Consider the following 13,025-nt stretch of genomic DNA (forward strand, 5'->3'; position numbering starts at 1 on the left):
TGCAAGGCTGGGTGGGTTCTGGCGTTTTCCGTGCCCCTCGAAGGCTTCAGCGGATGGAGACCGTGTTACCTTTGGAGGCAGTTGTCACAAGCATACATTCCAATGTTCAGTCAAAAATCCATGTCTCTTGTGTAACCTCCATCAGGTGCTGGCAATTGTCCCTCATACAGATTTTTCACACAGTGTCTGTCCCTCCCTGCTAATCTGCTCTGCAACGGACCAGGCGGAGTGCCTTTGTCTGGCAGTTACTGCAACTTCTTCCTGAGCCCCTCTGAAGTTGAACATAAACTTGCAGTGTTCTGGGATGGACTGTAGCTGTCTAGTGCTATATGTGTGCTCATACCTGTGGGGGCCTGTGAGCCTTCCCTGCTGGAAATTCATGTCCAGCTGGGTAGCCTTTATCAGTTTCAGAACTGTTTTCTTTCTATTATGTTGTTTTCTATCTAAACAGTTTGATCTGCTGTCTTTGGTTTTAGGCTTGTTTTCTTCTGATTAAATTCTCTGTTCTCGTGGTTACTTAGGATGTCTTACCAGTTATTTTAATCTGCAAATATTACTGGTGTAATATTTTCCTTGGTTTTCTCCTGATCTGTGGTAAAGGTGTTGAAATAGTGCGTTGTTGAGAATAATCCTGGTGGAAAATCAGAAGCCTTGCCCTGGATGGTGCTCTCGGTTACTCTTTCCTCTGTACCCATCAGTGAGCGTTAATGGGTATCATCTCTTCTGCCAGCTGCAGCTGATCCTTACTGGGTTTGCAGTAGTTGCTTCTCCTAGCTTTGATGGCACAGTTTAGCCTGGGACCACAAAAGGTTGCCGAGGCTGTTAATATCTTGAGTTAATGCTTTGGATCCTGTTTTTTTGAATGTGAATGATTCTCAACTTCTTCAGTTGTTCTTAGGTGTAATTTATGCAGCCCTGTGGGTTTTCAATAGCTGCTTTTTAGCATTTCCACTACTCACTAGTGTAATAGGAAATATTAATCACTTTCAGACACACACATATCTGACTCTGTCCAGAACCTGATGAGGGCCTCTCCTACACAGCGGTTCACAGTTATGTGTTTTGAAATCTTATTTTCTGTCAAGTATCCTATCTTGATCATTGTTGAAGTTCTGCTTTCTTTGGTGTATTTCAAGACCCTCCTTTTGTCCTTAAATCTCCTGATACAAACTTGTAGCGGCTGGCTGATTCTCATTGCTGTCAATATAAACTTTAGCATAATGGTGTGTGGTGGTGTTAAAAGCTCCCACCTTTCCTCTGGGGGTGAGGTGGGGATGAAGGGGGTTCTTCTGAGTAAATCCTCTTTTTCTGTGTAAATGTTGCTTGTATTTCATTGGTTTTGGCAGAGGGGATTGATTCCTTGATAAAAGGATACAGAAAGTGTTTCCATTTGAAAAGACTTCCTCCTGTTCAAATGCCTGATAAGGCTGCTGAAAACAGGGTGGGCATCTTGCAGACTGGGTGAAGAGGGGGCAGAGAGACAAATCTGTTACCACTTTTGTATATCTTATGTCCTTTCCTGACCAGCTGTCCTTGCTTCGTATTTTAGGAGAGCTCAGTCTTGTCTAAATTCTGGTTCTAGGCCTTCTGACAAAATAGTTCCATGTGACTTAAGTGTCTACCTACAGCAAATTGTCCCACTATTATTTCAAAAGTCCTGTTAATGTTGTGTGTCACTCAAGCAATAGGAAGCCAGCAGAACACAGAGCCTATGGGCATCATGATGTGCTACACAGACACAGTCCCACTTGCCACTGTTTTCTAGTGGGTATCATCTCCATGATCTCTGAAGGTGCTTACGGGGAAATGGACAGTGTGACAGCAGGACCAGCACAGTAGAGTGTGCTAGGAAGGAAAAGGTCTCTGGAAGCATGTTGTGCACCAAAAATGATTCTTTGATGGTAAAATAGCCCCAGTCTTTGGCTTGCCACAATGTGTGGTATTAGCAAGCCCTTGATCTGAGCACCTAAAGAGAAGGTGCAGCAGATATGGCTGAAACTGCTTTTATTGGTTTCATCATCTCTGCCCTCTCACCCACCCATAAAAAAAAAAGCACCTTTGTAAAATAGGAAGCAGTGGGTGAGAAAGTACGCTTCTGACATTTAAGACTGCTACTGTGCCTGCAATCCCACCAAGATGAGCTGTCTGCATTAAACGCTGTCAGTGTCAGGAAAAACTTGAGCGCGGATCTTTTCCAGGCAAAGCTGTGTGCTCGATGACTTACAACATTCTTGTCAGCAATGCCTCCAAATTCAAGGAAGTCCTGGGCTGCAGTCCCTGTTCCCTGAGCCATCACTGTATCTTACAGCAGTTGAAGGGGCACAGAGAGCATTAAAGAAATGGGAGCTCCCTGACACCCATGTCTGTTGCAAAGAGCCATGGGCATGCTGTGCTTACTGCTCTGAGAGCAAGGGAGGGCAAGCACTGACTGCTGAGTAAGACCGAGTGGGTGGCGAGTCCCCACCAAGTGGTTCAGGCACCTGTGGCAGCAGCAGGAATGGGGTGCTGCTCAGGTGGGGTGGTGGAGAGCATGCTGGCAGAAGATGCTTGCCCAGCCGTCCTCTCTTGACTCCTTGTGCCTTGGAGGCATCTCTCTCTTCATGCCCAGCACTGGCGAGCAGGCTGGAGTTCACCGCATGGCACAGCAGATGTGGGGTTGAGCCCAGCCCTTTGTGTGACTCTCTCTTGTAATGATGGTAGGAATGGATGAGGACCTGTCCTTGGGCTGGCTCGGGAGCACCCTTCTGAGTTGTAGAGAAGAGGACTGATCAAGGGTAGACGTGACCAGGCTTGAACCACTGGAGCAGGATTTATGGTGCTTTTGTGTCTTATGTCAGAAACCTAGAAGTACGAGGAGGAGCCAGATGGGTTCCTGAAACTTCTCATGCTGCAAGTCACTGCTGCAGCAAACGGCTGTGGCGAACATCATCAAAAAGCAGCTGGGTGTCTGGTGGTACAGGCAAGGCTTTGAGGACACATCTCACTTACTGGTGTGGTTGGAGGCAAAGCTAAGTCCTTGCTTTGGAGAAACAAGTGTGCATGTGTTGTTAAAGCATGTTCTTCTTAGCCCCCCGTTTTGATGTTCAAGATCAAAGCCTGTGGGTTGGGATTGCTTCCTTCAGCCAGAGAGGAGACAAATCTCTAGTTTGTTCTTGTATTAAGCATTTCCTCTTTTTAAATACTACCCCATACAAATACGCACTTCAACGTGCGTCTGTAAAATGGAAAGGTGAAGTGCTGTTTATAATCACTTGGGTGCACCTCTAATTCAGTGGGAAAATCTCATTGCTACCACTTAGAAATCTGTGGTCAATGAGGAATGGAAATTGAGAAATCGGAAACTGAGGAATGGAAATGTCCCTGTATCTCCTCATTATGATTTTGTAATGAGCTCTTATGAGTGCTGGTCCTTGTAGCATGGCCTGGATTCTGGATCCTTTCTTGGAAGGTGAGAGAAATTCTACCAAGATGAGTAGCACGGTGTCTACCCCAGGCTTTAATCACAGGTTACTCAGCCAGATTAGGTCCTGCTGCAGTGCTCAGCATTGTCCTGAAGAGATGATAAAAAAGTCCTTTCCTCTCTAATGTGTCTTCAAGTTAGACAAGGACTGTGGGATTAGAAATAGTATTTGCAGAGGTAAGTGGGGCAGCAGAAGCTGTCGTAAGACCCTGCTTGTGCCCCAAGGCACTGCGTGTTTCCCTCATTACAGCATGCTGCTGGTTCAGCCTGGCCAGTGCCCCACAGTGATTTGGTGTGGATGAAGGCAGCCCACTGAGCTGGCTTTACTTGGGCTGTTAATGCTGGGACAGCTCTGCTGAGGCTGCAGCGCTGACAATGTGTGCCTCTTTGCAGGGAGGCTGGTTTTTATCACAGCGGGACAGTGTCTGTGACCAGCGTTCTGTGACTCAAGACCCGTGCCCTGTGGAGCAGCCAAGGAAAAGGTGGGATGTGCAACAGACAGTGGTAAGTAATTTGTCCTGTGTGAACAGAAGCAATTCCCCAGCACCCACAGATGCACTTGGGATCAAGTCTTCATCCTTCTGCCAAGGGGAAGAGTCCTTAGCTCTGCCTCTCCCCTATTCTGCAGGATGGCAGAAGCAGGAGAGGTGTTCTCATTTCCTCTGCTTGTGGTCCAGGACACCGCAGTGGAAAAGCAGCTGCCTCTGCTTGAGTGGGCTGCTGGAAAGGGTGGTTGGCTGGTGGGTGTGTGTTGGGCTGATTACTCAGCCCCCGACTGGCAGCACAGCTCTTGTGTGCCCAGCAAGTGCTTTGCTGCTGAGCACACCTGCTTCCCGAGCCTGGCTGCTGAGCACAATTTTGAGCGAGCGCAGCCTGGTGCCAGGCTGGTCCCTCTGCGCGTGGGTGCTGCCTCAGAGTGGGAGGAGCAGGCGGGCGCCCCAAACGTGCAGCCGAGGGCGGAAGCTCTTTGGGGTTTGCTGTTGATGCTTTCATAGAGTTGCAGTGTCTGAGCTCGGTGTTCAGGGCTGGAGTGATGCAGACGTATAAAGTCAGAGCTGGGTCTTCCCCCAGCGCTCAGTCTGGGACAGCCCCGGCAGCCTTTGGCCGCCACATGGAAGATCACACCAAGCACGTCCAGCCCATCCCGCTCCCAGCCATGCAGCAGAACTTGAACTACGTGTACCCCCAGATCTTTTGGGTGGACAGCTGTGCCAACGCAAGTACTTCCTGCCCCCCGACAACACCTCCTGCTCCTTTCCCACCACCTGTACCGGACCGGAGGAGAAAACCAAGGAATAACAGAGAAAGGAGGAGTACCGGCTTCCTGGTGATCTCCTTGCTGATCCTGCTGGCCCTCACTGGAGTGGGGCTGAGCATGTTTCAGATTTTCCACCTGGAGAAGGAACTGGCTGAACTCAGAGAGGTGAGGTCTGCCTGGCTGGTCACAGAGGCTCTGGGGAAACAGGAAAAAAAGAAAAACTTGGGTCTGAGGTGCTCAGGTGGTGTAAAAGTCACCAAGGAGCAGGCTGGTGGCATTTAAATGTCTGCCGTTCCAGTGTAAGTGTGGTGGCTTATTACTGTGGGGGACTGCTCTGTTGGTGACTGGTATGTCTGGATGTCTTTGTGTTTCCAAGTGCTGCGAGATCTCTCTCTCCCTGTATATTTCTGAGCACTTTGCTGCTCCCCATGAGCACCCAGAATTAGCCACTGTCAAAGATAGTCCTTGGATGCTTAAGATGATGCCCTTAAGCTCTCACTCTGCTAAGACAACTTGTCACTCTTCTCTTTTGACAGTCTGCCAGCACTGAACACATTCCTCCAGCTTTGGAGAAACTCATAGGTGAGTTGATGTACATAGAGGAAGAAGTCTGTGTTTGTTAGTCCGTGCGATTGCTCCTGTCAAACTCCTCCTTCTCATCGGGGGCAAAGGCAGGGTTGCAGCTTGATGCTCTGAAAGTGCTGATTTCACTTGCCTGCCTGGAAAAAGAGCTTTGTTTCTGGGGTGTGGGGAAGGGGTCCTGCACCTTGCCTGCGCTGGAGTGCTTAGAGGTGTCAGACACAGGTTGCTGGGGCATTGTGCCTCTACCTTGGGGCCTCTGAGGCCCGGTGGGGCAACAGTACCAGGGGTACTTGGCTGTAAAACTCAGTTTCTGGCTGCCCTAACGTATAGCAACAACATGAATGGAAGGAAGAGAATGGAAATGGGCACGGCACGTGTTATTTCTTTCTCTCCTTAATCTTTTAAGATTTTGGGAGGATGCAGAGGGTTTTATCTTCTTTGGGGGATTCACTCCCACCCTTGTACCAAAAGAATTTAGGAAAAAACTAATTATGCTCTCAAAGTCTCACTGGAGCCAAAGCTAGTTGAGAAGAGCTGATTATATTTGTGGGTTTTTTTTCTTTTAGAAATGTCATTTTAGTGAAATTGAAACTTTCCACAAAAATCTGCCAGTTTTTCTAAGTTTCATTTAGAAAAAAGAGTTTTAATCTGAATGGAACAATTTAAAAAATCATATTTTGAACTTCCAAATGATTACTTTACTTTTATATTCCATATTAATGTTATCAGTGAGGATATCCCTTTTTTTTAAAAAAAGATGGCCAAGTCAGAAAGAAATTTTCAGCTCTTTTGGCAATTTTTGCTAGATCTGAAAAGATTTTCTTTCTTCCCTTTGAGGATTTTGGTTAGTAGGAAAGTTAATTTCTTTTCAAATTTGTTCAGATACTGAATTAAAGCAAACTTGGGAATAGCAAAATTCTCTGGAAAGGGCAGTCCTGATTCCCATCAACTCCCGTATCAACAAATTTTGTAATCTATTGTTTAGGGGAAGGGGAGCTATCATTTTAACTGGATGCTCTGTGCTCTGATCACAGGCTACTTTAGCAGTAGCTGAACATAACTCATAAATAGTAACCCTGAATTTCTTGAGGGGGATGCATAAATAAAATAAAGGCAGGGAAGCAGTGTAAAGAAGGGGGAGAGGAGAGGAAAATTTAATTGGCTTGAGAAAAGAAAAGGCTGCTTCTAAAATCTGGGAACATGATGCCTGGAAGTAGATGCTGAGAGGAAGGGAAAGATGGAGTGGGATGGGACCCAAATACCAGGTCACTATAACTGGCCCATCTCTGCAAGGGGACCCAAGCCTTCCAGGGAGGGCAGAATTTTCCCAGCTGTGCTCTGCCTCTCTGAGGACAAGGTCTGCCTGGCCAGCAGAATGGTTTGGAGGGTGTATCAAGTGTCTTCTCTGATCTAGTTGTAAAGAGGGTTGGTACTCAGCAAACAAAAGTCCACTGTCATGGGTACATCTGCCCTTGGCAGTGCTGGACTGGAAGGAGCAATAGAGCAGGCTCATCTATGACAGGACTTGAGCAGTCACCTTGGCATGGGCCGGAGATGCTGGGTAAAGGGGCAGTATTGTCCCTCTCCTACACCCTGAGTGAGAGGGCTCTGCTTGAGCTCACCAACTGAACCGCTTTATGATGAAAGCTCTCCTTGCTCTTCCCCCTTGCTTTTGATCACATCTGGATCCTTTGCTGCAACTCTTCCTTTTTAACTCCTTCTCTAGTCCTGCAGTGTTTGCCCAAACACCGCTCTGCCTCACTGCACTAAGCCATGGTGCTTATGTGCCCTGTGCTGCTCTGAATCTGCCCCATTTCAGCTTCCATGGTTGGCTTCCTTCTGCTCTCTGTGCTGTCTTCTCCATGGAGCATATGGCTAATGTCTTCCCTATTGTGCAGGGGAAAAGGAGCAGTCAATGAAAAAGGAAGTGAGGAAGGCAGCACACTTAACAGGTACGTGCTGAGGGGACAGCAGGATGTGGGAGTCGGGCAGATGTGGCTGGGGCGAGAGGGTGGCATGGTCGTAGTTGTGAGGAGCCCACCTCACAGGCTTTCCTATTTTTCTTTTGTAACATGTGTGCTCTGACAAGAGAAAGTTACTCCACAACTAAAATCTTCCCCTCATTTAGGCTTTTCAGTGAGGGCTCTACTTCTTGGTTTGCAGGGTGTGCAGGGCAGAAAGCTGTCACAAGCAGCTGGCATTGAGTGAGGTGAAGGCGCAAGCTCCCACCAGTGTGAGATCGGGGTGGACTTTCCATGCTGTAGACAAGGACTTGGAGAACAGTTGACTTGTGACGTGGGTTGTGAATTGAGGAAAAAAACCCATGCAACTGCTTGTACTTACTGTACTTTTCCTTTTGTTTTGGCTTCCAGGAAACCCAGCCCAGCGGGACCTCCCTTTGGAGTGGGAACCCATCTCTGGCCATGCCTTCACCAACGGCATTCAGTACCGTGATCAGGGCCTTGTCATCAATGAGACCGGCCTCTACTTCGTGTATTCCAATGTGCTTTTCCGGGGCAGTGTCTGCAGCAGCCAGGTGTTGACCCATGTTGTCTACAAGAAAAACCCAGCCTCATCGAGCAACAACGTGCTGATGGAGGACAAAATCATCAACTACTGTGTAAGTCAGAAAACATGGGCCCGGAAAAGCTACATGGGGGCTTTATTCAACCTCAGGAAGATGGACAGTTTGCATGTCAATGTCTCCAAAATTGCTCTGGTTAGTTTTGAGGAATCCAAGACATTCTTTGGCTTATTTATGCTTTAAATGGGGATGCTGGAGCATGGCTGGCAACCCCCACACACGCTAGGACACGTGATGGGTGAGCGCTGCCTGAGAGGCAGTGCCCAAGCCAGGGTCTTGCACCATGAAGCCCACCAAGAAACCATGTTTTGGTCTTCAGGGTGAGAGGGCTCAAGCAACTGATAAAGGCTTGAAAGTGGACCTCTGGGAAGCACCAGGGCTGTACTGTGTCAACCTGAAGAGACTCACACATTTTTCCCCCTCTGAAAAAAACAAGAAGCTCAAAATACAGTGTGCCGAAGACCCTGTTGAAACTCACTACTTTTTGCTACCTGAGAAGATGCTGGTGCCAGCAGCCCCATGTGGAATTGTGGCCCTGGTGAGCCTGGGCCAGCAGGCATGTGGGGACAGCTGGTGGGTGTCGAGGAGGTCTCTTGAACCAGGGCTGTGGGTGCCTGGGCCATGCCGTGCCACACCGCAGCCAGTGGTGTGGGAACGAGTAGTGTGGATGCCTCAACTGCCCTCCCCAAGCCATGGCTGGCCACCCTACCCAGGCACTCAGCACATGACTCCTGTATAGCAGGCACCTGCCTGCTCGCTGGCTCGTTAGATGTGATATGTTCAGTTTCTGTTAAGTTATCAACTGTTCCCATCCCAGAAATTGTCCCCAACCCTTTTATTTAACTCACCCTAACTGCCTTTTAAAGAATGTGCAGTGGTGCCCTGAAGGGGAGAGTAAATAAAGGTGTATTTTTCTAGTAAGTGGCACTGTCCTCTCCTCAATTGGGGCAGCAGGCTTCTGCAATGGCCAAAGACCTGAAGGCCTCTCTGATCAGGGGCCAGCACCCTGCTCCCTCTCAGCAGCACGGCAGAAATCTGGAAGCCTGACCCCACTTCGCTGCCTGCTTGGTGGGGCATGGAGTCCCTGCCATGAAATTTTGGGGCTCCAGCATCAAAACATCAGAATTTGGGGACCAGGGAGGTATGATGTGGACAACACAGAGCAGGCACCCCAAGTCCTGTTTGGCCATCAGGAAGGGAACTAATCTGAAAACACAGGCTTGAGCTTGAGTGGAGCCAGGCACTTGTCACTGAGCAGAAGTGTTGCTGTCCCCAAATGCACTATGCTCCTTTGTATACTCTCTGGCCCCAGCAGCAATTCCTATGTGACAGTCGGAAAGGAAAGGAAGGGGTGCTTTGGTGTTTTTTTAAAAAAAAAAAAAAAAAATCACAAAAACAAACCCCAAACAAAAAACCCAATCAGAAATCCCAAACAAATAAAATCCGGGGGGGGACACGACACAACCCAAAGAAACCCATAACCAAAAGAACCCTGTTTTCTCACTCTGGTCCATGGAGTTCTTTCCTTGCATGGGTTATCCCCAGGGCTGTCTGCCATGTTGCCACCAGGCAGTGCACAAAGGCTGCAGCTGTGGTGCATCATCATCATCTTTGCCTGTGATCCAGTGGTTCCTGCTCTGATGTTGGTCACAGTGAAAAGTGGCTCTTCAGCAGCCAGAAGCATTTATTTCCTTTTCCATGGTGCTGCTCTCAGCTTGGTGGTATGTGGTCTGTGGTTTGCTGTCACTTGCTTCAGAGAAACTTATTTCTCTGAAATTTCAAGTGGACTGGCTATTGCTGTGGTCAGGGTGAAGAGAACGCTGCACCTCTCTGCTTACATAGTTGTTGCTGCACTCAGATACTTCCACTGCATTTCTCAGGATGGAAGATGCCCCAAAAGGTCAAAGTTTAGGGACCTTTTTGCTCGTGTGCTGCTTTGTCACTGTCTCTAGCCCCCTCTTAGTATCAGAGCGGCAAACCACGTAGCACAGCAATGGAGATGCTGGATCCAGACCCTGCCAGGAAAGGCTGGCAGTTGATATCCTTTTCTGATTGCTGTTTGTGCTGTGTTGCTTTCCTAGTGACCAGACATCCAAGTCTATCTGGGCAGTGGGCATCTGTATGTACACATGCCCACAAGCTTGCAACTATTTCTGTAGCAAAACTAGCTGAGCACTTTGTGTGCTTCCTTTCTTTACTGGTGAGCAGCTCGGAGGAGATGCAGGGCATCCAGTGCCCAGAGGAAGCTCACACTGAGGTTATGTTCTCTGCTAGTACTACATTGGTGAAGGGCTGGAAAGCTCCCAAAGGTTTCTATAATTCAGCACATGGTAACTCATCTAGATCATGAATGTAGTGAGCTCTGGGGCAGGATGTGGCAGTTGCTATTGCTGCGTATCAGGGGGAGGCGAGGATCTGTTAGTCTTTTTATCTGAAATGCTAAAGGCAACGCAGGCCTGCATGTTTCAGAGACAGTGGCACAGTGGGGTGGAGAGTCATATTATAAATAGCACTGGGATCTCCTGAGGTGGACAGAGATGATTTATCCTTGCAGGATAAAGTTAGGTGCTGCTAGGCTTGCTCCTGAGCCAGAGAGTGGCTGTGACTGTTCAGTCAGCGGCACAGCTGCCAGTAAGACACGTGTTTCTGCTTTGTGATCTCTTCCTCAAATATTGCTATAAACTGCCCAGAAAAAAAATCCACTACTTGGCCTGTGGGCTCTGACTAAAGATTCAAAGTAAGGTCATGACAGTATTATACAATTTCAAACCACACAGAGTCAATTCCTAGACTGCTTGTGCCACAATGGCTTTATTAAAGTAATCTGTTTATCTAGCTAATGAGCTTTCATTTAGTGAAATACTTGCTTATTGTTACCATGAAATACTTAATGAATATTTAATGCTGGCATTATTAACAGTGCTTGGACTATATTTAAAATTATTTAATAAAAATATTAAAATTATTGAAATTTATTTTCAAATTATCAAGTATTTTGTTCCCTCCCTAGCAAGGGGAGGGTGTCTGCACTAGAAAGGACCAGGATGGTCCATCAGCAGGGCTGGCCATTGTGATGTTTGGGATTTTTCAGTCTTGAGGAAAAAAATGACTCTTCCCTGCAGGTCTCATTTCCAGATGGCAGTTGTCTGAGCTGACCTCCTCTCCCCTGATGGAGCAGTGTGGGCCACGTGTGGAGGTACCCCAGGGTTTGGACACCATTTAACAGAACTCCAGAGAGACTCTCCTCTGGAGAGCACATGGCTGGCAAGAAGTGAGAAGCCCAGATCATCTCCTGATAAGAGGTTTCTGGTCTGCTCCCACTGCCTGGGGGGTCTTCTGGGGTTCATGTCCTTTATTCCTAGGCACAGGTGTGCTTTCCTACGTGATCCGGTCTGAGAGACCTAGTCAGCGCTGAGCCAGCGGGTACGTTGCAGGCACGCAGACAGCTCTTGTGGTCAGCTGAACCCTTTCCAGGAGATGGCTGTGTGTTTGGGTGTGCAGCTGGCCGAATCAGGGCTCTGTGTGACATAAAAACATTTGTGCTGCTGTGTGGCCAAGTGCAGAGAGCTGCTTGATGGAGATATGGCCTCTTTTGTGGCTGATGTGTATCAGATGCTGCATCCTATTTACCTGCCCTGGTGGAGGAAAGGGGAGGGCAGCATGCTAGTGTCTTAAAAACCTTGGGTAGGCTCTGTATGCACAGTAACCAAGGTGACAGAAGGGACTGTATTATAGAAAGGGCTATATGGATAGGGTCATTGCTCTTCCTACAGTGAAATCAAAGGTACACCCAGTGAGCTCTGAGAGACAGAATATAAGCAGAAAGTGAGGCAGGATGAGCAATGAGCAGGGCTGGTGTACAGTGGGTGCTGTTTCTCACATATCCGTGGAGATGACATGTGCTGTGCTGGCAAACGGCCCTGTCAATGTGTGCTGCAGCTCCACTTTCCCCAGCCGAGAAACCCCAGTCAGAGCAGGAGAAATATCCCCTGGCCAGCATCCCTCATAGCAATACTGTATATTGCATCCATGCGTTCTGAGTCTTTACTTGTCCATGGTGACTCATGACAGGGAGGAAGGTGACTGGTGGACACCAAAGAGCTGACTGGAACCTGTAATGCAAAAGCAGGAGGAGTTTCTGATCTCTAGCTGATCCCTGTTGTGTGCGGAGGCATCAGGTTGTCAGAGACATGAAATGGAGCCACAGTGTGGACTGGCTCTCGGCAGGCTTGCTTGGATACACATCTTGGCTCAGAAACCTCACAGCTTAGTTGTTGTAGTTAGCTAGAACTGTCACTTTTTGAGATAGATGTGTTATGTATGACTGTTTCTGTAGCCCTCTCAGGGAGAAGAGAGAGCATGAGTAAGAATGGAAGAATTGACATGTCTGAAGCCACTTGAATCCTGTGAGTTCAATCAGCAACCTTCTATGTGACCTGACAAGTTTCATTGTTGCTTTGGTTGGATTTCGGGGTGGGGTTGTTTGGTTTTTTTTCTTATTCATTTACCTGAAGCCAGCCTTGGACTTTCTAAATTTCTGTTACAATGTCTTGTGGGGGTTAGTTCTTCCAGCCCATAGAGTTGTAAGGACTCCACCAAATTTTTACCAGGTTGGGAAGGAACATAGTCTAGTGGTTAGAGAGAGGAGAAAAAGGAAGGAGAAGTAAACTTAAATATTGCTTTTTTTTTTTCTAGTACTCTGACATGTGGGCATGTTACATCATGGTTACAAAAGTGTAATTTTAGGCATGACTATGTGATTGAGGTTTAATGCAAAAAAGAAGATGAGGTAAGAGAGAAGAGTTTTGATGCAAGGGGAGGCAAGTTGCATGTGAACTTCTTTCTGATTTCAATTTAAAAACAAAAAGGAGAGAGAAGAAGAGCTTGATAACTTGTTGCTGATTCATCTCTTGGGGTAACATGGAGAGTCAAATGTTCCGTCCCCTGCATGCGACCGGAGCCCTGACATAGGAGATGCGGGACTTCAGGCTGTGGTGCAGAAGGCTCCTAGCAGCATCTGCCACAGTACCTTCTGCCAGACAAAGGTGTGAAGAGATGCTGAGTTCCCCGGCCCCCGCCTGTGGTGTGACCAGCAATGCTGCTGTACCAGAAAGCACTGGTCTGGCCGGTTACCCCTGCCA

At 47.9% G+C, this 13,025-nt stretch overlaps 1 protein-coding gene across 1 annotated transcript; it reads left to right on the plus strand.

Moving 5' to 3' along the window:
- The first annotated feature begins 3,745 nt into the window (after positions 1–3,745).
- On the plus strand, positions 3,746–10,801 carry FASLG (Fas ligand). Its single transcript, XM_009512492.2, has 4 exons — positions 3,746–4,883; positions 5,255–5,300; positions 7,199–7,252; positions 7,673–10,801. The coding sequence occupies exons 1-4, from the start codon at positions 4,494–4,496 to the stop codon at positions 8,065–8,067; spliced, it is 885 nt and encodes a 294-aa protein (XP_009510787.1). The 5' UTR covers positions 3,746–4,493; the 3' UTR covers positions 8,068–10,801.
- The last annotated feature ends 2,224 nt before the right edge of the window (positions 10,802–13,025 follow it).

The sequence above is a fragment of the Phalacrocorax carbo genome, chromosome 6 (assembly GCF_963921805.1).
Source record: "Phalacrocorax carbo chromosome 6, bPhaCar2.1, whole genome shotgun sequence".
Lineage (NCBI taxonomy): Eukaryota > Metazoa > Chordata > Aves > Suliformes > Phalacrocoracidae > Phalacrocorax > Phalacrocorax carbo.